This window comes from Pogoniulus pusillus, chromosome 21, assembly GCF_015220805.1.
Source record: "Pogoniulus pusillus isolate bPogPus1 chromosome 21, bPogPus1.pri, whole genome shotgun sequence".
In the NCBI taxonomy this organism is placed as follows: domain Eukaryota; kingdom Metazoa; phylum Chordata; class Aves; order Piciformes; family Lybiidae; genus Pogoniulus; species Pogoniulus pusillus.
The window spans coordinates 18,244,148-18,270,725 of NC_087284.1; the positions used below are offsets into that span (position 1 = coordinate 18,244,148).

Genomic DNA, 26,578 nt, shown 5'->3' on the forward strand with positions numbered 1-26,578 from the left:
AGCCATGACAGAAAGCACGGAGGGTTTTTACCATGAGACAAATGACACCATAAACGATGCCTTAGATCACTTCTTGAAATAAAAAAACAACCTCGGGTCAAAAACATTATGATCTGTTTGTGCTTTGTGTGCTGTGAGGAGACAAACTCTGTCAAACTTAAACCAAAGAAAGCTGGCGGGAAATCTGTCCTGCAAACACACGGAGGCCTCCCGGCCAAAAACCCAGCCACGGCGCAACATCCCGCCGCTAAGGACCCCCGACCCGCTCAGAGTACAGCCAGGAGGAGACTGGAAGGAGAAATTAAGCGGATCAACGCCTTACAAGACGCACCAGCTTCTTCAGGAGAGCCTGTCTCGAAACACTTGGCAGCCCATTCCTGGGCTGGAGCCTCTCCCGTTGCCAGTTCCGGGCTGAAGCGACAGCTCCCGCCAGTACCACTCCCCGAGAAAGCAGCTGGGCTCGGCCGCGCCGGGGAAGGAAGAGGCGGCACTTGCAGTGCACTCTACCCCGGAACCAGGGCTCGCTTCCGGTACTAGGCTGCCCCTTTCCAGCCGTTCCCCTCCCCCGCGCACCCTCTCGCCCGCTGCGCGCCTGCGCCGCGGCCCCGCGGCCGTCTCTCCCCTCCACCCCCCCAGCCCGCCCGCCCCAGCGGCAGCGAAGGAGTTTGGAAGTTCAAAATGGCCGCCGCGGCGGAGCCCGAGCTGCGAGCGCCCGAGTAAGAAATGGGCCGGGAGGCTGCCGGCTGCGGTGCCGCAGGGAGGAGGGAGGCGGAGGGAGAAGCGCGGGAAAGGGCGGAGGGAGTGGGGAGAGGGCGAGAATCGGCCTGGATAGAAGTGGTGAGGGGAGGAGGAGGAAGGAGATGGGGGAAGGCGGCCGCTCCGTTCCGGAGGAGAGAAATTGCTGCAGGAGCCGCTCGTCCTGCCGCAGGGTGACCCGGAGGGGTTAGTAGAGGGGAGCTGTGTCCCGCTGGCTGAGGACCGGCGATGGGAAGCGGGAAGCGGGGGTGGGAGTGCGAAGGAGGCCGCGGGCCGGGCCGCGGGGGGGAGGGGAAGCGGAGCCCGGACTGGCGTGCGCGTGTCTTCGGTTCCGCGCGCGCCTTCCCGCCTCGGCGGAGCCCAGCGCTGCCTCCCCGCACACACCGCTCCCGGGTCTGCCTGCTACTGCTGCTCGGGGCAGCGAGTTTGCCCCGGGGAGTATTATCTTTCTCCTCGTGGTGGGAAGGCCGCTGTCCTCCCGGGCCGGGCTGACGCGCAGAGCTCAGGCGTTCCGGAGGTGAAGCTGGGCCGGTGCATCCCGGGCAATCCCACCCGGGGCCTGCGGGCCGCGGCTCCTGAGCCGAGCCCAGTCTCTCTGAACGATCCGCTGCCCGCCCTGCGGCGAGCCCAGCTCCCCCGAGTCCCGGGCGGTCTCGCGTTATGGAAAAGTGCCTGTGCTGCTGGAAGCAAAACGCGATTTGTTGTCGCCAGTCCCTCCTTCCAGCCCCTCGAAATGACTGGCAACTCTCGACTCCCGTTGGGAAGTGAGGATCGTTGGGAAGCTGCCGCCTCCCCGCCGGATCGGGGTTCCGAGGGTGCATTTTCCTGGCGCTCCGGTTAGCGTCCTGAGGTTCGGAGTTGGCAGCGCTCATGAGCTCCTTCTCTGAAACTTTCGCCCAGAGTTGATGAGTTAATGCCTACTTTATTGCTCCTCTTCGCTATGCAGATGTTTTAGACATATAAACTGATCTCTGTGCTTTTTCTACTAAAAAAAGAAATAATATATTGAGGGAGGTTTTGTGCTTGCGATTTGTGGAACTAGAAAACAGGTGTGGACAAGTAGTCTACATGTGACCCCCGTAAAAGATCAACACGGAAAGAAGAGAGTTTAGTATTGTATAGAGAAACTTCAGTAAGGGTCGTAAGGTAAAGAACCTGATGACAGGAAACCCGAATGCAGGAGAAGATGGGTGAAATCTTTGCCAATCTTCACACAGTTCCCGTTGTACTTCTGGAATTCGTGAGAAGAAAAGGGACTATAAGAGGGTAATGTCACAGTTGTTCTCTATTTAAAGCCATTAAAATCCAGCCTTGCAGATACCTCTGCCTTATCACCTTCTGAATTTTGAAAGGTGTTTCATCCACGTCATTATGCCTTTGAAAGAAAATAAGAATACTGAAAATGAAGTACAAGTTTGGCCACGTTTTGATGGAATTACTTGAGATAAACAGATTCCTGTATGTGAAGAAACTGAGCTATTTCGTGAGTGTTAATGAGGTCAATGGTTATTTTATAGTAGAGGTACAGAGAAAAGCTGGTGCTTAAAAGGAGTGGCCTGAGGTGCTGCTGTGATGATGTGTCTCGTCCGACACCTCTGCTGCTGTCTGGCTTTTATGTGACGTGGTGAGGTTAGTAGATAACATTAAAATATACACAGTAGAAAGTGACTTCCTTTTGGATTTCACTGTCATTTTCTAACAAAATGATCTTTGAGGATGTATATTTCCTTTAAAATTCTCCTTGTGACATTTCTCTGCCCTTTAGCCAACTTGTGTCACGGACACACTTGCTCTGGATTGCAAATCCGAGTTGAGAAAGTTTTACATTTAGAACTTCTTTTCCTTTTTATGCCTTTTGTGCCAAATGTAACCTAATTTAAACTAATTTAAAGCAGTCTGTCTTCTTGATAGTCTGTTGTTGTAATGGTATGGAGTGTCAGGAGGAAGCAGTTAAGGAAAATACATTTTTACATGCTTTTAGTAAGCAGAAGTAGTAGTAAAGATGTAAAAGAAAAAGCCTAGAGCATTCTGACATCATTGGAATCTTAATTCTGACTAAATTCTGAATGTTGGCTAGTAAACATTCTATTCCCTTAAGAAGTTTTCCCATTTCAGAGCACTAAAGTGTTAATGGCTTTATCAAGTGGCTTTTAGAGTATGTTGCCCAAAATTCTGGATTATTTACTAGTACTAGAGTTTGTGTTAAGCAGAGAAGAGTCAGTGACTGTGTGTTGTTTGAAGAGTCTATTGTTAATTAGGCAGACACTAATGAAATTTATAGTGAAAGTGCCATCCTTTAGGCATGGTTTGGAGTACCTCCAATATAATTATTCTCTTGAATCCTTGATCTTCAGCAGCAACTGTAGTATGAAACTAGAGGAGTTGTGCAGATGTGTACATTTCTGTGTATGTCATCTGCAACTCCTGACCATCATGTTTAAGGATTTTCCTTTTAATGTATGAGGATATGGAAGGAGCTGTATTTAAGTTACTAAAGTGTTATAGATGTAGGTCTAGAAATCATGCTTGAGTCACAGCATTAACCAGGTTGGAAAAGACCTCTGAGATCATTAAGTCCAGCCTATCACCTAACCCTTCTAATGAACTAAACCATGGTACTAAGCGTCTCATTCAGCCTCCTTTTAGGCACCTCCAGGGGTGGTGACTCCACCACCTCCCTTGGCAGCCCATTCCAATGCCAACCACTCTTTCTGTGAATAACTTCTTCCTAATGTCCAGCCTAAACCTGCCCTTGTGCAGTTTGAGACTGTGTCCTCCTGTTCTGTCACAGGGTGCCTGGGAGAAGAGGCCAACTCCTGCCTGGCTTTTAGCTTGATTCTTGGGAAGCTGATAGTCTGCTGTGTTCTGTTAGAAATGAGACTCCCTTAATTTATCCTGTTTCTCAGCCGGGCTCTCTACATAGCATAAGTAGCATAAACACATGACAAGAGCAGTTCTTGATTTTTCTAACAGGTGTGTACAGAAAAAAACTGCACCTGAGAGATTGAATCAACTCCACATGAGACTTTGCAGGACACTTCCTTTAGGTGGTCAGTGTCATCATTTGAAATAAGTTTTGTTGTTCTGCCACTTGAAAATATCTTTAAAAGGCACAGTTCTGGTTATGCATCAGAGTGGAGCTGCAAATAAGAGAGATTGTGGACTAACAGGGTGCATAAATAGGCAGCTCTATTGTATACTCTTAAGAGATGCTGTCAGGATTGATCCTAAAAGCATACTAATTTCACCCACAGGTTTTGTTAGTGATTTTCTGTACTTTTCTTCTTTAATACTTACTTTTGCCGTCTGAGCTGTCCGCTCATGAGGAACATGAACAGATGAATAATGTGTCTGCTGTTAGAACTTAGTTATGTTAGTTGTATATCTTTCTTTCTCTCAAAGGTGGCTAATTGCTTAAAGGCCAGTTAGTTTCTCTCGTAAAGACTCAACCCAAGATGAAGGGCTGCAGTAAGTTAACAGTACTGACCTTTGGTTTTCACTTGTAGCAGGGCCGAGGATGCTGATGCATCGGAGAAAAGCATAAATGAAGAAAATGGGGAGGTATCGGAGGCAGACCAACCTCAGAACAAGCACAGCCGGCACAAAAAAAAGAAACACAAACACCGAAGTAAACACAAGAAACATAAACATTCTTCAGAGGAAGATAAGGACAAAAAACATAAACACAGACACAAACATAAGAAACATAAACGGAAAGAGGTAGCTGATACCTCTGACAAAGAAGATGGACCAGCTAAAAGAACTAAAATTGATTTTTTAGCTCCTCTGGAAGACTTGGAGAAGCAAAGAGCATTATTGAAAGCTGAACTTGAAAATGAATTAATGGAAGGAAAAGTCCAGTCTGGGATGGGATTAATATTACAAGGTTATGAGTCAGGATCTGAAGAGGAAGGGGAGATTAATGAAAAAGCACGCAATGGCACGAGACCTACAGCTAAGTCAAACACTAAGGGGAAATTGGAACCTGTGGACAATAAAACTAGTTCCAAGAAGGCAAGTAAGAGTGAATCTAAAGAAAGGACTAGGCACAGATCTGACAAAAAGAAAGGTAAGGTAGGAGTTGATGGAATCAAAGAGAAGACCACTAGAAGCAAGTCAAAAGAGAGGAGGAAATCCAAAAGCCCTCATAAGAGAAGTAAGTCTGAGGATCAGACAAGGAAATCCAGGTCTCCAATGCTTAAAAGGCGATCTCAGGAGAAGAACAGAAAGTCTAAATCTCCCCCAGAGGAAAGAAATAAGGCTGATGACAAAAGTAAATCAAGAGATCGCAGAAAGTCTCCGGTTGTAAATGAAAATAAAAGCAGAGATCGTGGCAGAAAATCTAAATCTCCAGCAGAACTAAGAAGCAGATCCAAAGATAGAAGATCACGGTCCAAAGATAGAAAACCTAGGAGATCAGAGACTGACAAAGAGAAAAAGCCAATTAAATCTCCTTCTAAAGACGCTTCGTCAGGGAAAGAAAACAGGTCCCCGAGACGACCTGGCCGTAGCCCAAAAGGCAGAAGCTTATCTCCCAAACAACGTGAAAAGTCAAGGAGAAGCAGATCCCCCCTTTTCAATGATCGGAGATCTAAACAGAGTAAATCCCCATCTCGAACCCGGTCTCCAGTTAGAAGAGTGAGGAGTAGATCCGCGGAAAGGAAAAGAAGAGAGTCAGAAAGGAGACGTCTGTCTTCTCCCAGGTAACTTAAAGATGTGATGGAGCATCACAAAAATGTAGTACAGGTTGAACTGTCTCCTAGTTTGGTGGTTTTCTTTTCATTTGAGTCTGAAAATAGCTAGTTAAAAAGGTAGTGGGAATGTGCATTTGTATCATGAGCTTTCTTTGGATGTATTTGGTTTTCAAAAATCCTCTGCCCAGGTGTCAGGCAAATTTAGCTTTGAATTCAGCTTTGAGTGATTTGCTGCTCACACTCTTTCTGAGAAGAAGTTTTGTAGCTAAGCTTGTTGCTTTTGTAGCTAATCCTATTACTTGGCAGGGTTCAGAATTTGGTTTCCTTCTTCGTTAATAGTTCTGTAGCTTTCAGGAGTTTCCGTAGAGTCCTCTCCTCTCTTCCATATCATTGTTGCCTAAAAGTGGGTAATTAACCCATTTTTCTCCCTCAGAACCAAACCTTTGAGAGAGTCAGTGTGAGTATATCTTGATACAGAAGATTTTCTTCTTGCAGTCCTTTTTGCTTACAAATATTTTGTGTATTTCATTTGCTAGTGGTCTGGCAGTGTTGCTTGATTACTGCTCTGTTGTATAGCATTACTGTATCTTGCACACACTTAGAGGGAGAAGGACTGAAGTCTTTAGATGAAGTGTATTTTTAGTCTTGGCATTTTTAAAAGGACAGATTAGCCTATGAAAGCTGTTAGCTTGAAATATGAACCATAAAACAATAATGACCGGCATCTCCTTCTTATCAGCCTCTGAGCCGATAAAGCCCAAAGGGGAAGTTCCCAAGCAGAGAATGTGTATACATATGGAGTTAATTCATTAAATGTAAGAACTTCAGCAGGCAGAAGGGTTCAGTATTACTTCTGGATGACAATTAGTTTAAAAGCAAATGAAGCAAGTATTGCAACACAGTCTATGTGGCTGCTTTCTGGGGAACCAGGAATGCATCAGCACTGCTACTGAGTTTCTTCGATGTAGCGTTTCACTTGTTTTTTTGTAGCTTTTTGCATTTCTTAGTGTCCATTTTTCATGGCAGCTTGCATTGCAGCCAGCATGAATTGGTTGTTTAGATGCTTCTTCAGGCAATGTGTGCATGTATAATTTTGTTGTTATGCTTCTGTAACACTGTGGTGAGCACCACGTTACTGAGGGACCATGAAGAAATATTTTCTGGTGGAAGTGTCTGCATATCAGCAGAAATAATCTTTGTGGGACATTCTGAACTAATTTCCAGCTATCTTGGAGCTTTAACCACCTTAGTCACTCAGGCTGCAAGGGAATTTCAGGAGGTTTAACAAGGTTTAAACAAAAATTGCCAGCAATTTTGTATTTTTCAAGTTTGTTTCTAGTGTTATAATTACGTAAGCTATTTCTCAGGCCTTTAACTTGCTCATTACATGATGTTGTTATGAATTCTTAATCAGCTTTTCCTTTTTATCTCATCCCTAAACTGATTGATCTTTTAACAGATATTTTAGGGTTTGATATTACAGTTCCTCTGTTAGCCAATAAGCCTCAAGCTCAGTTCATCCTATGGACTTACATTGTAAGATTTGTCACAAGAACGTGGCATGAATTCTATGGGTTAAAGGCATCAGCCTGCTTGAGCATTTGGATATGCAGTCATTTCTTGGAGAAGCTGCCAGTACTTCCACAAGTGTAGGAATTTTTCTTCTGTCCTACTGTGCCCTATTTTGCATCAGTTCTGGATGCCTGGCCGCTATACAAAGTTGATAAAGCTGCCTCAAAACAAATAAAAAAATGGTACAGAATGAGTGGAATTAATCTTTCAGTCCCAGCAGATTTTGTTCATTGATGAGATGAACCTGAAATAACTTGTCCCAGATTGATTTGAAAAAAAAAAGAGGGGAAAAATGAAAAGAACTGGAGTATCAACATTTGCTTGGAACAATTATGTGGTCATATTTTCCAAGAATTTCTGTGACAACCTCACTAGAATAATTTTGGAATATTTTTGACCTCTATCCCTTCAGATTTTTGACTGAAGCCTTAAGAATCATACAATGATTTGGGTTGGAAGAGACCTTCAAGATTGTCTAGTTCCAAGCCCCTTGCAGGCAGAAAGGGACACCTCCTACTAGATCAGGTTGCTCAATTTCCCATCCAACCTGGCCATGAATACTTCCATGCTTGAGCCTCCACAGCCTCTCTGGGCAATCTATTCCAATGCCTCAGCACCTTCATGGGGAAGAATTTCTTTCTAATGTCTAATCTGAATTGATCTTCTGGTTTGAGCTGTGGAGCTCTAAATTTCAATACAATGTTGTAAAATTGCTGAGAAATTTCTCAGGAATTAGGTTTTGGAGTTTATTTCCTGTTTAAATTCTGTTTCTAATAAACAGAAAGCAAGCCACTAACTATGCAAGACCTAAACCACAGGCTTTATTTTAAAACAACTTTCAGCTTTGTGGTAGTAATTAACAGGCTGTTTCTGGAGCTGTCCTGTGTGTGAGCACAGAGGAAAGGCAGCCAGTTCTACAGTGTGCTTACCCCTTCCTCCCTTCCCCTCTCTCTCCCTCGTGCCCTCAGAAGCCCATCTGATAATCCCTAACCTGGAGTGAGATGTTATAGTGAGCTTGTAGAGGGAGCTGTGATTTGTGTTTAGCTTCCTCCTGACTTCACTACCATTCTGTTCTTTTAAGAACGCGGACCAGAGATGATATTTTGTCTAGACGGGAAAGATCAAAAGATGTTAGCCCACCCAGCAGGTGGTCGCCATCCAGGAGAAGGTCTCGGTCCCCCATTAGGAGGAGGTCTCGTTCACCCCTTCGACGCAGCCGATCCCCACGAAGGCGGAGTAGGTCTCCTCGGAGGAGGTAAAGACGTATTATATTTTTAAGGGATTACTAAAATGTGTGGAGAGATGAGGCATCATTTGCGCACTTTTATGTATGCTGGTATAGCTGAATTCGTTGTGAATTTGTTTTATGACTTGGGGCCAGTATGTACCTCAGTCAGTTTTATGTAGATTGTCCTCCTTTTCTTCAAAAAACCAAGCCAAAGCCCTCATATTTTTTCCAGGGATAGAAGCCGAAGGAGTAGATCTCGTCTTCGAAGGAGATCCAGGTCACGTGGCGGCCATAGACGTAGGAGCAGGAGCAAAGTTAAAGAAGACAAATTTAAAGGTAGTCTTTCTGAGGGTATGAAAGCTGAACAGGAGTCTTCATCAGATGAAAAGTAAGAATTCATTTTTAACTTGTGCTTATTACCTAAAAGTAGAAAATCCAGTGACGCTGAGAATCCCAGAACTGCAGAAGGGTAGGGGCTGGAAGGGACCTCAAAAGGTGATCCAGTTCAGTCACCTTGCCAGAGCAGGATCACTTCTACCAGATCACACAGGAACGCATCTAGGCCAGTCTTGAATATCTCCAGAGAGGGAGAGTGAACTGACGCTTACCTCATGGCATAGTTTTTGGGTTGTCACCTCACACCATAACCATGTTTTAGTACTTGTGATTTTGCCAGATTACTGTCGGGATAAGTTGGGAAAATTTGGAGTATGCAAGGAGCATCCAGACTTGTTGGCTAGTGGGCAGACGTGAGGGAATGAGATGTTGTTTGGTTTCTAAATTCAGCCCAGTCAGTGTCTCGTGACGATACACTTGGTCTGTTTCCTCCAGCTTATTGCTTGAGGAAAAGTTGTAATACCTGAGAGGATTAATTGCTGTCTGCAAATTGGTTTTATACTTGCTAAATACCTGCTAAATTGAATTGCGTAAATTGCATTCTTAATGAAACTGTTAAGAACGGTGCTGGAATGGAACTGCACAGTGTTTGGTTTGCTTTTTAAAACCAGTTACTGTGAATTCTTGCAGTTAAGAATGAAATAGTCTCAATTAATTTTCCCTCTAAGATACAAATGTACACACTGGGATTTGATGCACCTTTGCTTTCTGAGTCAGTTCTGCAGTATATTGTGTGCTTTCTACGACAGAGAACTTAATTTGGTGAAATTCAGTAGCTAAGCTTATTTTTATGATGTTATATTGAACAATTATATTTTTATAGTCTTGAAGACTTTGATTTGGAGGAAGAGGATGAAGAAGCAGAGATAAGACAAAGAAGATTACAGCGGCAAGCAATTGTTCAGGTACATGGCTACATAAACTTAAAGTCATAAAGTCACTGGCTTGGGCCCCTCCTTCATGAACTCATGAAATGTCTTTAGTTATACGTGTGAACTTATTCCCATGAACTTGTATCTGGTAAGAAGAGAGAGGCAATAGCTGATTGAGAGCCCTGAAAGGGAGCTGTGGCCAGAGGGGATGTAATTCTGCAGCAGAAGCTGGGATTTGGCACACAGTTAGAAAATGGTATGCAAAATGCTCTAGTGCATTTACTTAATGTTTAGTTATAAAAACATTGATTACATGCTGCTTATCTCAAGCAGCACTACGTGTACTGTTCAGCATTTGACTTTTATCCATACCCATTGTAAAATCATTCAGAACTCATGACAGCAAAATCACATGAAATAATATTCTTTTTCAAAGGCTGGTTACACCTACTGTGGGCCCAGACAGGAAGCAGATTTCAGAGCTTCATTCCCCAAAGCAGAAAACCTTTGCTTGTGCTACTGAATAGTTTGACCTTAATAACTGAGTGTTATCAGAATTTACTCATTTTGATGTTCAGCTTTTGTGAGAGGAGGTGACATCTGCATAATTCAATGCTTCTTAAGTGGAAAAACGTCATTTATGAAGGTGTTATCATGAACTTTCTTAATGCATCTGAAACTTTTCAATGAGAATAAACAGATTTCAAGTAGAAAACTGAATCTAAAAGATACTTTTCTGCAATGTAACACTAATAAAAATGGGAAAGATTGTACCATGTAGGATAGCAAATCAGTAATTGTTCCTTCAAGACTTAATCTCAGTACTTGTGTGCCAGAATAGCTTAGTAATAAATCTATCACTAATGACATTTTGTCACACACAACAAAAGAGTTAATCCTCAATAAAAATTGCTTTTTACAGAAATCAAAGAGCTTAAAGACTACATGAGTAGGTTGGACTATATGACCAGTGGAGATCACTTCCAACCCAGACCACTCATTCTATGATGCACATGTATTTTTTAGTCTTATTTTATGATCAGGACTGTGGCAAGGATGTTTTGAAAGATGCTGTTCTGCAGATAATCTGTTGCTTTTAGAGATGTAGGTGATTGTGAAAGCAAAGATTTAGCACAAACTGTTGAAAGAGTCAGTATAAAAATGGTTCAATTGTAATGAGCTGTGATGATGAGATTAATAACTTAATTTCTTTTTAGAAATACAAGGGCCAGACAGAAGACAGTAACATATCTGTGCCATCTGAACCAAGCAGCCCTCAGAGCAGCACACGTAGCCGCTCCAATTCACCAGAAGACATCCTTGAGAGGGTAGCTGCTGATGTCAAGGAGTATGAACGGGAAAATGTGGACACGTTTGAAGCCTCAGTCAAAGCCAAGCACAACCTCATGACAGTCGAACAAAACAGTGGTAAGTATCTGAAATCTCACTGTGCAAAAGCAATATGAAAGCTCCTATGTTTTGCTGTGTTTTCTTACCTCTGAATTAGCTTCAATTTTTGGATGGCATTTGAGAATGTTTCCATGAATATTATGGTACTTAAAGCATTAAAATAAAGCTTAATCCTTAAGCAGGGTGATATGAGTGGAACATTTTCTGTATTTCCAATAATTCAACCTACAGTTCGTGCTGTACATTTGGAGAGGAAATAACAATCTCTCCATATAGTTAAAATCACCCTTTTTAACATCTGTTTTTTTCTTACACATGTAGATTTCTTAGAAGCTTACTGTAGTCCTAGACTATTTTGGGGTAGGTTGGAAACTATGCCACTTTTGTCCCTTGTTTTGGTCAAAGCCACCATGTAAGAAGAATTTAAGTGGTTCTGTAGTCATTTAGAATAAATAAAGCTTTTGAGAGTCACTGCCAGTAAGTCGGTTTTGGCAGCATTTATTCCTTCTTGCTGAAGAACTGTAGTATTTCCTCTTCTTACACCCTGCACGTAGTCTGGTATACAGCAACATTGAAATAAAATACATCTGGGTGCAAAACCTGCCTTGTGCTGCTGCAGCCAGAGGAGCACAGAGCATCTCCCAATGTACCTTTGAATACTAAAAATCTGCTTTTTGTTCTTCTTTTGAAAGTATAAAAAATGAGGCTTTGATGCTGTCAGAAGATTTTGGTCTCATTATTTTGTATGAAAACAGCCAGTTAGATATATCATGAGACCCAAACCACCTGAGATTAGCTCTTTGTTTTCCTTCATTGCTGTGATTTGCTGTGGTCATGAAGGGATGCTGCCATAATGTGTGTTATGAAGTAGTTTGATGTTTATTGCTTTCACTAACATGTACTTAATTTATATTTCTTCGCTTTTATCAACCAAGTAAAATATCTTTGGGACTTTAAAGATGATGAAAAGGTGAGAAAGGGATGATCTTGCCCTCATTAAAAAAGTTTTTTTATGTCATAGTTAATGTTGTCTTTTGACTAAAAGCTACACCCGAGGTGCTTTTTGACAGGGTTGAAGAAAACACTTTGCAAAGAAACAACTTCTGGGCTTTCCAGCTTTAATTTTTAGTAAGATACCTTGTGATGAGCAGAAAAGCCTGAAGTTGTATATTGAAAACATGTCTGTATTTTTTAGATATACACACAGTCATTTGGTATTTGTTTTTATGCATATATGTGTAGTCAGTATCTGCAGGGATTATGTAAGTATGTGCTTGCTTTTTCTGCTGTATGAGTTATTTGAAAGCCACTGTACTTAAATTTTTCAAGGAGATAGATTTTTGATTGTTCTCAAAACCTGAGTTTTTCTAGAATTTAAAGTGATACTTCCTAGAAACATTTGTAGCACTGTTTGCCAGCATAGCCATTTTAGATTAGATTATAAAGATGCCAAATCACCAGTTAGACTGGTAACAGTTACTAGTTTGTCTTCTTTTCCATGTTGAGTAATCTAAATCTCATTTTAAGGTTCAGCTCAGAAGAAACTGCTAGCTCCTGATATGTTCACAGAATCAGATGATATGTTTGCTGCGTACTTTGATGTAGGTAATTCTGGGAGATGAAACATATCATTTATTTGGGGTTTTTTTGACTGTCACTTGAGGTTTTTGGGAGCTTTGTTTTGTAAAAGCCTGTGTAGCTGAGAGGATGGTATGTTCTGAATCGTTTGATCAGCAAAGGCAGACAAACTGAAAGAAAACCTGCTGGAATCATTGGGAGTTTTGCCCAAGTGTGTGCTTGGGGAATTCACCCACTCGTTGAACAGGACTGTAACAGCACGTGGTAACAAACCTATTTCTAAGTTTTACTTTGTTAATGTTACCATTCTGTGCTGCTCTATATTTGTGGTTTTTTTCAGAGATCCAAGCATGGTTAATTAAAAAGGGTTTGTGTAAGATACTTTAATTTGCTAATGGTGCTGTGTTGGAGTAATTGATTTGGTTTGGGGGAGGAGGGTTGGATGAAGACATTTCCTGTCTTTTCCACTATTGAGCATTAATTTTAGTACTATTCCAGCAGCTTTTCTCTAAATGTGCTGAAGTGCCTTGCAAGTATTGGCAGCCCAGTGACTGGGTTTGAGGCTTTACTTGCTGTTATCTACACTGAGAAATAAGATAACTGCTTTCTTCTAACTTAGAAGTTCTCCAATTAATTTCAGTTTAGTGGAGGGACTTGATGATTTTACAAGTCATTTCCAATGGAGATTAAATGATTCTGTGATAGTTGCAATCTGTCAATTGTAGTGGCAGCATTGGTGACAAAAGGCTGCCATGGTGCCACTGGTAATAATGTAAACAAAATTAAACTCCATTTGACCTGGAAAAAGGCAAATACTTGAAGAATAGCACTAAATGAACTCTTTCCTTGCAAATTGTTAAACATTTTCACTACAAACATGCTGTTAGGAAAAAGCCTTACTCAAATGATCCAAAACACGACTTGGATAAGTACTTGTGGGTGTTAATTGAAGCTTTGCCAAATTGTGTTTAATAATAGGATGAGCTCAACCAATAGAGCTCTTTCTTGCATCAGACTTTAGATATTGGTGGTATGCAAATAGCATTTTGTCTTGAGTGGTTTCCCTGCAAGATAAGCCTATTTGTACTATGGACAGTAACAGTATTTCAGTAGGTAAAAACAGACTTTTGGTAAGTAAACATCAAGTAAAACCTGGAGCATGCAAGCAAAGCTGTTACTTTCTATTTCAGAGTGCTCGTCTAAGGGCTGCTGGGTTTGGAAAAGACTTCAAAGAAAACCCCAATCTCAGGGATAACTGGACTGATGCAGAGGGCTATTACCGTAAGTCACTTGTTCATGTGCAAGGACAGATAGAATGAGGCTGCTGGATGGAAAAGGTCCTTATGTAAAAGCACAGAAACATGATTCTGTTGTAAATGTACTGCAAACGCCCTCAGTAAGGATGAAATGAGGTCTTCACCTCAGTGACGGAACTGCTTCAGACTCTGTTCCACATAATTTCCACAAAGTTCAGTGTACAAGACATTGTGCACTGAAATTAAGTAATGATGCCATTTATCTTGTCTCTCTGAATTAGAATGGATTCATTATGTATGCCACTCATAACTTTAAACTGCTTGATTTTTATCCTCCAGGTGTTAACATAGGTGAAGTTCTTGATAAGCGTTACAATGTCTATGGGTACACTGGTCAGGGAGTCTTCAGTAACGTCGTACGTGCCAGGGACATGGCCAGAGCCAACCAAGAAGTAGCAGTTAAAATCATCAGGAACAATGAGCTTATGTAAGTAATGGTTTTGTTCAGTAATCACAGAGCACATGTTGGGCATTGTTCAGGATGGGATTTGAATCTCCCTTTGCCTCAAGGGAGGTGAGAGATTACAGCTGTGATTTCCACCTTTTCTGCTAACTTAAGCCAGATAATGGGAAGCGCTTGGGGACTATGTATCTACATTTCCTTACAGCTGTCCCAGGAGAAGGGTACTTGTGTTTTCATCAGGCACTTTCTCATTTGCCAATCCGGGGGTAGCAAGAAACCAGGTTACAGTTGAGTAACCATTTGAGTTGAGTAACAGTTATGTATGAGGCCTGTGGTTGGTGAAATGGGAGTACTGGACTCTAAAAATGTTTGAAGGAAGTGGATTGGATCCTTATCCCTGATGGACAGTGGGCTGAGTATGAGCCAGCAGTGTGCCCAGGTGGCCAGGAACATCCTGGGCTGTATCAGGAATAATGTGACCAGCAAGACCAGGGAAATGATTGTTCCTAGATACTCAATGCTGGTGAGGCTACATCTTGAGTACTGGCTTCAATTTTGGATCTCTCATTACAAGAAGGACATTGAGGAGTGTATCCAGAGAAGGGAAACAAAGCTGGTGAAGGGTCTGGAGAACAGGTCTTGTGAGTATTGACTGAGGCAACTGGGGCTGTTTAGTCTCGAAAAAAAGCTAAGGGGAGAACTTCTTGCTCTCTATAGCAACCTGAAAGGAGGTTGGAGCTAGGTAGAGGTTGGTCTCTTTTTCCCAAGGAATAAGCTATAGGACAAGGGGAAATGGCCTCAAATTGCACCGGGGAAGGTTTAGGTTGGATATTAGAAGGAAATTCTCAAACACTAGAGCAGGCTCCCCAGAGAGGTAGTTGAATCCCCATCCCTGAAGATGTTTAAAAGACACAAAGATGTGATTCTGAGGGATGTGGTTTAGCACCAGTCTTGGTAGAGCTGTACAGTGGTTGGACTTAATGATCTTAAAGATCTTTTCCAACTAAAACCATTCTGTGGTTCTCTCAAATCACATGTTGCTTACAAAATTACCTGCATGCATTAATCATGTCTGTATATTTTCTGTATGTTTGCATGTTTGTATGACATGGAAAAAGGGGTGGGACTGTTCCTGCTGAAGTAAAAACAATTTGAAGCCTTTGAGAATGAGTGAACATTAACCAGTATGACCTCTTAAACTGCCTTATGTGAAGACTTGTCTCTAAAATTCATTTTTGGTGCCTGCTGCAGTATTTCTCTAGTCTGTTATCATGCCCTCTTCCATTACAGCAAATGAAGATCTTTTTCATGCATTTTTACCTTGGGGGTTGTAAAAGCTGCTTTGCTGTGTGTATAACTGGGTTATTCTGAGCTATATGAGTAGGTATCTAGCAAAGATTAAAGCTGTTTCAGTTTGGTATGTTGTGCAGGTAATCACTTGGGTGTGTGCTTCACTCCAGAGTCAGTTTAGCTTAAATGTTTAACTGCTTTCTAAACTGAACTTCTCCAGTGAGTACTGCCTGAATCTAACGTGTCATGTTACAGGAGGAAATCTAATTTTAGTTCTACATGCAACTGTTGAAGGAGGGGGTACAGGTGAGTAAGATTGCAAAGGCACAGAGAAGGAGCGTTTAACTCTCCCAGTGTGTAGACAGTGACAGCTAAACCACTGTTGTGATTTTTGTAAGCTATGCTGCATTAGGCAATCAGAACTCTTTGGGCTGGAAAGGACCTTTAAAGGTCAGCGAGTCTACCCTGCTGCTGCAGTAGGCAGGGATGTAATGACAAGATCTGTCTCATTTCTGGATAATAACAGCACAAGTGAATGCCTACCTTTAGAAAGAGTGTTAGAATCTCACTGATTTTGCTTTATATGATCCTATTTCTTTGTTTTCAGGCAAAAAACTGGCCTAAAAGAATTGGAGTTTTTGAAGAAGCTAAATGATGCAGATCCTGATGACAAGTTTCACTGTCTACGCTTGTTCAGGCATTTCTACCACAAACAACATCTCTGTCTGGTATTTGAACCACTCAGGTGAGATGATAGATGTTTGAGGTTCTCTCTAAAAACTGCTGTTGAGGGATGTTTACCTTTCTGATTACGGCTGTTGGCTTGAGGACTTGTTCAGCTGCCAAGATGAAAGAATCCAAGGAACTTGGGGGGGAAATCCACAAATCCACAGATAATGGAACTATTTCTGATTTACTCAGCACATCACTGTGACCTTTCTGCTTGGCCAATGTCTGAAACAAAATGATATATTATTAATGGTGCTTCATCTCCCCATTTTTAAAATACATGTGTGTGCCACATTTTCATTAGTTTAATTCTCTGTTTTAAGGGTTTGAGTTAAGAACTTGTTGCCAGAGAAGTTCAGCAAATGCTGTATGTTTATATGACAACAAGCTCAGGAAGAAATCCACTACATTGCCTTCTTTGCACACTCGGTATTTCTTTAAGTAATGGTGCTCCTTTGACAGGTTAATTGTAGACACTGTTTTATGGTAGCACCCTACATACAGTAATTGCTTTAGTTCTCCATTCCTGCTCAGAGACATCAGCTGTTCATATCTTAAGTTTTCTGTGTATGTTGTAGGTGTGTTGTAGCAATGCACATTTGGAGAAATTACTGTTACATTTTCATTAATGAGCCCAAGCAACAATTAGTTTCTTGTGTCACACTCTAGCACATTTGTGCATTATTTAGGTCTAATAACCCTTTTGTCCTGGAATTTTGATCATTTGGTCTTCAGAGTCACCAAAAAGTCTCCTCAACTTGTATCTTTTTTATTTATTTCTGAGGCAAAGAAGGGCAAAGGCTTTTTATTTGTTAAGAAAATGCTGATCATGTGCAAATAAATCCTCTCAATTTTGATTAAAAATGTGCTCTGAACTAAATCAGTCCAGCCTAGGACAGACCTGACTCACCTGCATTTCTGTGCTGCTTTCCATCACAAATGTCTAAGGCTGACTGGTTTGTTCAGGTTAGTCTGACAGTTTCAGAGGCCTCTGTGTTGTCCTTCGTTAAGCTCTTTCACCTCCTTTCTCTCTCCATTTCTTTCTCCTAACAGCATGAATTTGCGGGAAGTGTTGAAGAAGTATGGGAAAGATGTCGGGCTCCATATTAAAGCTGTGCGCTCCTACAGCCAGCAGTTGTTCCTGGCATTGAAGCTTCTAAAGAGATGCAATATCCTACATGCGGATATTAAGCCAGATAACATTCTGGTAAGTAAGCAACAACTGCAGCTTACTTTGGATGGTCTGGAGCATGAAATCAAGTGTTTTGTTTATTTTGATGAAGTCAAAAATTTACTTAGTGCTAAGGGTTCACCTTTTGACATAAAATGTTATCAGTGTCAAAGTTGTACCTTTTAGTTAATCTTTTGTCCAAATAAAACTTTTTGTTTGCTACAATCTTTCTCAAACAAACATGCACCCACTTGGATCTTTGTAGAAGGAAGAAGTCCCAAAGTATGGCAGTGTCCTCTCTTAAGAGTAATCTTGGGACTTTCTCCACTGAGAGATGAAAAAATGTTCTTGCATTCTGCAAGCTGGAAGCAGGTTGTTTTGAGCCTGGATGAAGATTTTATGTGAATGGGATAACCGAGGAAAAGTTCTTAATGCCTTTTTTTCTCTTTTCTCTCCATTAAACATTCTGGTGAGCAGGGTATGAGAAGCTCCAGCAGAGGAATCAAGCACTTTTCCCTTGGTTTTCTTGATGGTCATCCCTGTGACAGATTCAGAGTTTTGTTGTTAGTTAAATGTTCTCTCCTTGCCGTCACAGCAGTAGAATCTACTGTGTAAGCCTGAGCTTTGTGGGTGTTGTGCTGGTCTGTGAACGGTACTCGGGATGCTCGAGTTGGAAGTTTAGGATTTCAGTGTTTGGAATGAAATCTGGGTCCTCCAAGGATAGTTTGGTATGGGAAAAGCAGGTGAAACAGACTTTTTCAATCTTTCATAGGGTCTGAAGACTTTAATTATCACTTTGAATTTAAGCAAGTTTTGCAGTTGCTTTAAAATGCCGAGAGGAAGGATTGAGTATGGGCAGAACTCACAGCTGCAAGGTGGAATGTTCTGCTGTCTCTGACTTAGATGCATTGTCTCTTTCGCAGTGCTGCTGGTAATTCTCTCTACAATCAGTGCTGATGGATGTTTGTATTCAACTTTCAGGTTAATGAGTCTAAAACGATACTAAAGCTTTGTGACTTTGGGTCAGCTTCTCATGTGGCAGACAACGACATTACGCCATATCTAGTCAGTAGATTCTATCGAGCTCCAGAAATCAGTAAGTACACTGCGAGTGGTCTCACTTCTCATAGGCAGTAGCAGGATAATACTGGTAGTAGCAAATGAGAATTTGACTTGAATTTACTCTCTGTTTGGTCTTAGCAAAACATCACTCTGGAAATATGATGGCAGTCAGAAATTTTGCCTTTGAAAGCATGCTTGGGTGACTCTTCGTGTGTATTGGTGGTCAGCTCAGTGAGGACAGGGCGAAGTCATTCTGACTGGTTGTAGTTATGGTTTAATTTAGAGGTATTGTTCTGACTTCTTGTTCTTTGCTCAATTGATGCCAATCAGTTTGGGTGTTAGGTAAAAATTGCCCTTTTTAACAGGGGTGCTGAAAAAGTTAAAAGGTTGGCATCTCGCTATGCTGATGACTCATTCCTAAGAGGAGGAGCACACCAGCAGAGTTCACAAATCAGAACGTTTTCATCTGTCTGGTTTTGTGATTGTGTGTCGTTTAAGGCTGCCTGTAGGGAATTAACTGGAATCACTCTCTTTCAGTTATAGGAAAGATCTATGACTATGGTATAGATATGTGGTCTGTAGGCTGCACATTGTATGAACTTTATACAGGAAAAATCCTCTTTCCTGGCAAAACCAATAACCACATGTTGAAACTAGCCATGGATCTCAAAGGAAAGATGCCAAACAAGGTAAGGAAAATACATAAGTGATTTTTAACTGATACCTGAAACCAGTGTCATGAACAGTAGAACATGATTTCTTTTTTCTCCCTGAATTCTATCTGTTATCACATACCTCTGGTTAATAGCAAGTAAATATCAGGCATTGCTCTGACTGTGTAATTTATATTGATTTAAAATGTTATGAAGTGAAAGTATACAGACTGTTTTTCATAGACTAAGTATAAAGCGAGAGCAGAAACCATCTAAGCACTGACCTGAAAAAGAATCCGTAAGTCAATGGCAAATACTGTGCCCTTTTCCAGAAGAACTGTGGGTTTTAATTCAGTTTAGGTGTTTCTTACTGTCCTTTTGATATACTTTTCATTACTATTAAGTAATTCCTGTTGCAATAAGTTGGTAGACGTTGGTGCTAACTGGGGGATTTGTAAGACACAGACGACATGGTTCAAACTCTTGGCTCTCCTTCGTTTTCCAGATGATTCGAAAGGGTGTGTTCAAAGATCAGCACTTTGATCAAAATCTCAACTTTATGTATATAGAAGTAGATAAAGTGACAGAAAGGGTAAGTCCTTCACGTGTCCACTGACTTTGTTCTATGCTTTCCTCCCAGTGTGGTCCTTCCTATTATTCTGCTCTTTCAATGCATTGAAATCTTAATGAAAGATAACATTTTATAATCAAATAGAATGTCCCTTGGCAGCAGGATGGAGAGTTGCATATTCATTAACTGGCAATAGAGCCTTGTCCTACAATTTGGGAATGAGCTTGAGAGAGAGAAAAGTTTTGTTTTGGTAGGTACTACATAGAGTATCTCCATTTAATCTGTCCTTAAATTACTAACAAAAGACATTCTGCTTTTGTTTTAGAGCAAGATGTCCAGTGGTGTGGTGTGTATATGTTATAGGAGGTCTCTTTCTTTCTGTATCATTTTAATGTAGCTTATTTATCAAGAATCACAGAATGAGTGGTCAGATATGGAGCCTCCACATGCAGAACTTCAGTGTTTTGAGTTAACTGCGTTGCTGGGTTTGTGCATGTTGGTGGCAGATGCAGCCTGGCCCTCCTCAGCTGCATTATTTCCACTCATTTCTTTGCCCACATGAGGATTTCTGAGGCAGTGTGATGACAAAGGGTACTGCTGATCAGAGATGAGAAATAACGCTGCCACAGAGTTGCTGCTGCAGCTCTGTGAAGGGATGAGGGGTTTGTGTGTTTATTCTGTTCTACAAGCTTGCCGTTTTGTATTTATTTGTAGGAGAAAGTAACTGTTATGAGCACCATTAATCCAACCAAGGACCTATTAGCAGACTTGATCGGGTGCCAACGGCTCCCTGAAGACCAGCGTAAAAAAGTGCACCAGCTCAAGGACTTGTTGGACCAGATTCTAATGTTAGACCCGGCAAAACGGATTAGCATCAACCAGGCTCTGCAGCACCCCTTCATCCAGGAGAAAATATGAACCAGCTGAAGAAGTTCAAAGGGTTTGAGTAATTAAGATACAAAGACTGGAGAAATTTCACAGCAGTTATTAATGTATATAAAGATAACTATTTCCCCTGCAAGGTTGAGGAAGAGATGATACCTTTGAATTAACACCAAGGCTGATATTTCTTTTAGAAATGTTAGAGTAATTCTGTTTCGTGTCTCCTGTGAAAATTTTCACTGTAGAACTGTTTTAAAAATTGCCAAGACTGCACAGAAGTACAGTGCTAATGTATATGGTTGCAGTTGGTATATATTATAAAAAAAAACAAAAAGCATCTGTTATAAAAAAAAAAGAGAGAGAGAAAGAACAAGGACAACAACAACAAAAAAAAAAAGCAGTAATACTGGGTGGTTGATTTGTTTTTAGCAGACTTGGCTTCACTTTTGTCTTTACAAAATGGCCAGCATAAATGCTGTTTATATTCACGTTTTCCTAGGTGTGTGTGTGCAGGCCACAGCAGCATGCCCTTGGTGTAGTCAGTGCCGAAGGGGGCCTGTTCCTTCTTGAGCCTGCCCGCAGGGATGGTCTCCTCTTTTAAAGCAGGTTGTGTACAACTTTCAGTACACTGAAGGTAAGCTAAACCCATCAACATCACCGGTGTTTAAGCTGTTGTTTTACTGGAGCGACTGGCAGATGAGAGGCGATAGCGTTGTGGCAGAGTTCCCCGCATGTCTGATCAGTGACCTCCTTTTCCTGGCTGGCATTGCAGCCGTGGCGTAGTTCCAACCTCTGTTCTGTTGCCACCTGTGGCCCTCGGGGAGCGCGCACCTGATGGATGGAGCGCCTTCAGTGTACTGTTTCTTAGGACTTTAGGGGTTGTTTGGTTGGTTTGTTTTTTTTTTAATCGACTTGCTATAGACTTTGTATACATTTTGTTAAATACAGTTCACGATGACATAGTCCATAATTACTGGAGAGTTTTCATTTCCTAACGACCTACAGTCGGGATCTCGGTTCAAAAGACCTTACTCTAAAGGATAGATAGAAGAGATAAAGAAATTTTTAACTATTTGTATGTCATTTTGCAAGTGTACTGCTTTATGCTAAAAGTGTTTCGTTTGCTCATTGTTTTCATTATTTGTGATCCTGTTGTCTTTCAATACAGGCATAAACCTTCCACTCTTGAACAAAGCAGCTGCTTTTTAAAAGCGGTAATTGCTTCTTTACCTTTTATTTCTTTTGTAAATGAAGCTTTTTCTTTTAAAAAATGTGACTTTAAAGTGTTGTCTCTTGCATAAAACAGTTGACACTTACTTATTGTAAAGTGAAGATTGTTCTGCTGCATGTAAAGTGGACCATGCAGGTTTCTGTATGTTTTCAGTATGCATCATTAGATAATAAAGTCTTTTGTGAACAAGGCATTTGTAGCCATTTTTAAAAGAATCTCTCTTCAGTTGATGGTAAATCAGGTAATTCGTAAAGAACCCCCTCCTGCCTTTCCTATTAATCAGTTAATTAAAGGGACTGTTAAACTTTATGATCTGTGGGAAAGACATAGGCTTTGCTAATTAGCTATATAATTATCACTGCTTAAACAAAAGCAAAGCCAAAAGAACCCCTACAGATACTGTCTGTCTGCTTTCATTGTAATGAAATTATTCCTGTAGGACACGGGGTGAAGTTCAGGCTTTAACTAATGTTTGTGCTGTTTTTCTCACTTTTCCTTTTGATGGTGCTGAAAGAGAAAAAGGGAAGCGAGGCACAGGCCACTCAACGCCTACTCCATGGGTCTGATTTGCTGAGACACCACCTTCACCTTCCTAACAAGGTTATTTCTGACAGCATGTGTAGATAAACATTTAGCAACCAGTTAAAAGAGCGTGAAATATTTCAGTTGGTTGTGCAGGGTGAGGAGAAGAGAATCGAGTTTTGCAGGCCCGTTCTGCTGATGTAGTTGTTGTGCTCTTGGACAGTGCTGAGAAGTTCATCTCTTTGTTAGTGTATTTTGACAAGCTGTGAAAACCTCACTGGTTTCACGTACTTTGTAGTGCCTCTCTTGAACTAAGAAGGGTTTTTGTGTCCGTCCAGGTCCATAATGGCAGCAGTCCTGCACTCTTGGTGCCCGCAGGAATGGAAAATTGGCACAAAACTGTCATGCTGCTGGTGGGGAGTACCCCACCCAGGAGGTGTCATGAGCTAACTACGAAAGCGAGCAGGAGATGGGTGGCTTTCTATGCCTGTTTGGAACCTTCAGCCTGCCTCTTCTCAATTGATAGTGCAAAATTCTTAATCAAACCCCAGTCTCCTTATTTCCAACACGTTAAGGTATCTTGTTCATGCAGGAAGGAAAGCTGGCTTTCACCTTTTATCTAGTACCAGTTGCTTCTTGCTAGTTAAATACAGAGTAACTTGCACTGTAACAGTGTAGGCAGCACTTCCCAAGGCAGTTTTACACAGCTCTAGTGACAGCTGGTCCTTTGTGTTGCTTTGCACTTTGCTCTTAAGTAATCCAAAATGAAATCAGTCGGTGATACAAACCAGAGCAGTAGAACAGATGCCCCTTAATGCCTACAGAACTGTTTTAAACTATCCTGGAGAAGCATAAAGTTGCTCGTTCACTTGTTCTTTGTGTTTTAGGTGCAGCTCACAGGAAGATGATGGCTACCAGAAGACATGACCAAAGGTTTCTGTCCTATAAAAGATACGAAAAATACTCTTCATGTAGTTTTGTGTTAATTTTTTGGTTTCCAGCATTTCCAAGTTAGAATTGATTAACGCTGCTGATAATACCTGAAACCTACTTGCTTTGTTAGAATGTGCTGCATAGATGTGTGTGTTTCACTTCTGGCTCAAGAGATGATGTAGTGTCACTAAATGTAGGTAAAGCAGCATTACTCTTTAAATACAGCTTCTGTAAAGCGATCAGCACAAGTCCTGTGAAATTTAAGTGTAAATCTGCCACTTTTTGGTTAAAATTGATACATTTTGACTAGTAAACATCTAAGCAGGTTTATTACTAAAGCAATGAACCTGAACAAAGCTGCTTCAATGAATGAATGAAGCTGCTTAAATCCTGTCAGACTCTATTATCAATAGAGACTCAGCTTATAGGGGCTGTTGAAGCAAGGGGATTTCAGTCCTCCATCCATTTTCAGCCATTCTCGTTGCCAGCAACAGCAAATCTTTAGTCGTAGCTTCTAAAGCCTCTGAAATGGAGAATTTTTTAATACTTAAGAAACATTCCAGTTTCAGGCAATTCCTGTGGGCACAGGGCACGGCTGCCAGTGCCCCTGTGGTCAGCTAAACTCCAGTGGCTGCAGAGCCAGGCAAGAGTTTTCAAGATGAATTCTCTCATCCTAGCTTAGAGAGGGTTTAGAGGGAATAACTAAGTAACTTTCCTCCTCACTTAAGAGAGGAGTTCATCTTTACCTCCTGGACACAAAGCTGTAATTTTTGTCTTCACCTGAGGTTCCTACAAGCAAAGTTTGGCTAGGTCTGTGTTGAAATCCATTTCCTTCTCCCTTGTAGTGACAAGGAGCTGCCCATTTAGCACATTTCAAGCATTTGGAAACAATGGGACATCAGTCCTGTGCAGTTAGACTGTTTTTAGTACCTTGGTGTGTATGTACTGCAGTGATTTAAAAGCTGTTAAGAGGTTCTGATAGACTATGGTTCTTTTCAAACCTTTTTAATGATCCTTTATCTCCATACATAGGGTAAGTGGCACTAAACACCTGAAGAATGTGTCTCTGAGCAGAGCGGGCTGTGGTACCACTGGAGATAGAACTATCAGCTGCAGTACATGTGGATCTGTAACAGGAGTGGAGAATGCTGGGAATTGGCAAGTGCTTGAAGTTAATAAAGTGAACTTAATACTTAACTTGTGTCCTGGCTTCTGTTGTGCTGACAGAGGTACTGTGAATCTCCTCAAGAGATGAACAGGGGCTTGGAGAAGGTGATCTCTGAGGTCCCTTCCAACCTAAGCCACTCTGTGATTCTGTGAAACCAAAGTAAAGTTCTGGGCATGAGACTGCCCTTTAAAAGTATCAGAGGTGTTAAAAGAATCCAGGGCACAAGTCTTGAATATGTATTAAAGAGAATTGGTGGCTTTGAAGTTGTCTCCCTGCCAGTTGTAGAAGCCCGGTCACTGATTTTCTCCACTGATTTTTTTCTTTTACCTTCCCCAAAGAACTAGCCTCTCAACAAGAGGACAGAACTACCACCTTGTGGGACAGTGATAAAAAACCGTGAGGGAGAGGGAGGGCTTGGGAAATGCTTCATAGAAGGGCTCTGCACTGTAGAGCTTTTTTTACATAGCACAATGTGTCCTCCCTTGAGTTTGAAATTTAGTTCCTGCTAACATATGTAAGGTTTGCCAAGGTAATCACTACTGAAATATTTCTGAGGTCACCACTTTAGAGCATTATGTCAGTTCTTGGGGCATCCAATTGCAACATACCTAGAAGATAATCTAATTATCAAGAAGAATCCAGCAGTAGCAGAGTGAAAGGTCATTCTCTATTGAAATGAACAATTCAGCCCACCAGGATGACCTTGAAGTTTCAGTATAAAACCTGTGCTTAACACCAAAAGCTCGCTTCTGCTATTCAGCTGATCCATGAACAGACTGAGCAGAAGCCACATCAGAATAAAACTGTCAGACCTCACTCTGCTCTCTCCCTTTGATGGCTGCTGCTTAGTAGAGACTTGGAGCCAATCCTATAGCTCTGCAGTTGTGATTTAATCTTGATCACATTTCTTGGCATTACGGCAGCTGCACAGCACAAAACCCTCTCTGAACCATAAATTACATCTACTTCTGTTAGCTTGCACACCGAGCAGTGGCACTAACGAAGGGAATTGGATGAGGTCAATATCGGTTGTCCTTGACAAACACAGACTGTGTTTTGCTCTGGTTTATTACTGCAGAGCAGGGAGGAGATTTCCAATAAACTCGATTTATGAACTTAAGCAGGTATTTAACTGCTCCTTCTCCCTGTAGAATAGCAGACCTTGATACAACTTAAGCATTCTGCCCCTGTATCACAAAAGGTAAAGTCACACAGATGTAGAAGATCACAGCTACCAAACAACATGATCAGAAGTTAACTTTGTTGCTTGGGTATATTTTACATTTTAAATAAAAAAAGGTTATTCAAATCTAGTAAACTTCAAGTGTCAGCAAGAAACAGGAGATTCAGCAGTGCTGTGAGACAGCAAAACCATTCCTTAATGAATACAAATTCAAACAACTCTGAGATGGTTTCATCACTATTAGACCTGTTGTTACCAACTCAACAGTATTTCTCCAAGTACTTTAATTTCTATTTATGCAAATCCCTTCCAGGTTTTTTAAGTTCCCCTTTCTCTCAGTTCCTTATTTCATGTCTCTACAATGTTACACTACTTCTTTTGTATAAAACACTAGGAAAACCGAACTGCACATCTGCAATGGGTATTTTACTGGCTGAGAAAGATGAATCCAGTAAAAGCCCTTGTGAAGCCCTACCCATGACAAGAGGTTAATTCAGGTGAACTTGCACTACCACAAAAGATCAAACTGCAGCTACCATCAGTTTATTTACAGAAAGGGAAAATAAGAGAAGTGAGTAATTGCAAGTCTTGAGTTTTCAATCTGCCTAATCTTTTCCTGTACGTTAGAACATGTTTGTAATCCAAAATACTGATGTGATTCCTACACTTCCAGGGTCGGAGCAGTAAGAGAAAGCCCAGCTTCAATAAAAACAAAACACCCAGATAGAACTCCCCCTCTCTGCTGTATTCTGCTCTTCCAATAACAGAACCCAGCATCAGTGAAGAATCTCCCAAAGCAGCGACACCAATAGTGGAGGTAATGAACTGTACACTTAGAAATCCACAAGCACCCTCAGGGTGTAACTACAGCACATGCTCTAGAAAAGGACAGAAGGTTTTTACCTCAACACTGTTATGTGCCCCAATGCCCTCAATTTCAATGAGCACAAGTTTCCAG

General features: G+C 41.4%; 1 protein-coding gene across 4 annotated transcripts; it reads left to right on the forward strand.

The window, feature by feature from the left end:
* Positions 1–611: 611 nt before the first annotated feature.
* On the forward strand, positions 612–22,005 carry PRP4K (pre-mRNA processing factor kinase PRP4K). Of its 4 annotated transcripts, XR_010306259.1 has the most exons (16): positions 636–716; positions 4,263–5,459; positions 8,104–8,277; positions 8,483–8,638; positions 9,470–9,551; positions 10,736–10,946; positions 12,456–12,529; positions 13,697–13,787; positions 14,102–14,249; positions 16,123–16,260; positions 17,298–17,451; positions 18,397–18,511; positions 19,015–19,166; positions 19,636–19,722; positions 20,416–21,217; positions 21,752–22,005. XR_010306259.1 is itself a non-coding variant. In XM_064161120.1 (15 exons), exons 1-15 carry the CDS (start codon positions 679–681, stop codon positions 20,617–20,619), a joined length of 3,021 nt encoding a protein of 1,006 aa, XP_064017190.1. In that variant the 5' UTR covers positions 612–678; the 3' UTR covers positions 20,620–21,797. The 4 variants fall into 4 exon arrangements, 3 of the variants coding, with proteins under 3 accessions (XP_064017190.1, XP_064017189.1, XP_064017191.1); XM_064161120.1 differs by having other exon boundaries at positions 612–716; positions 20,416–21,797; XM_064161119.1 differs by having other exon boundaries at positions 642–716; positions 4,266–5,459; positions 20,416–21,797.
* The last annotated feature ends 4,573 nt before the right edge of the window (positions 22,006–26,578 follow it).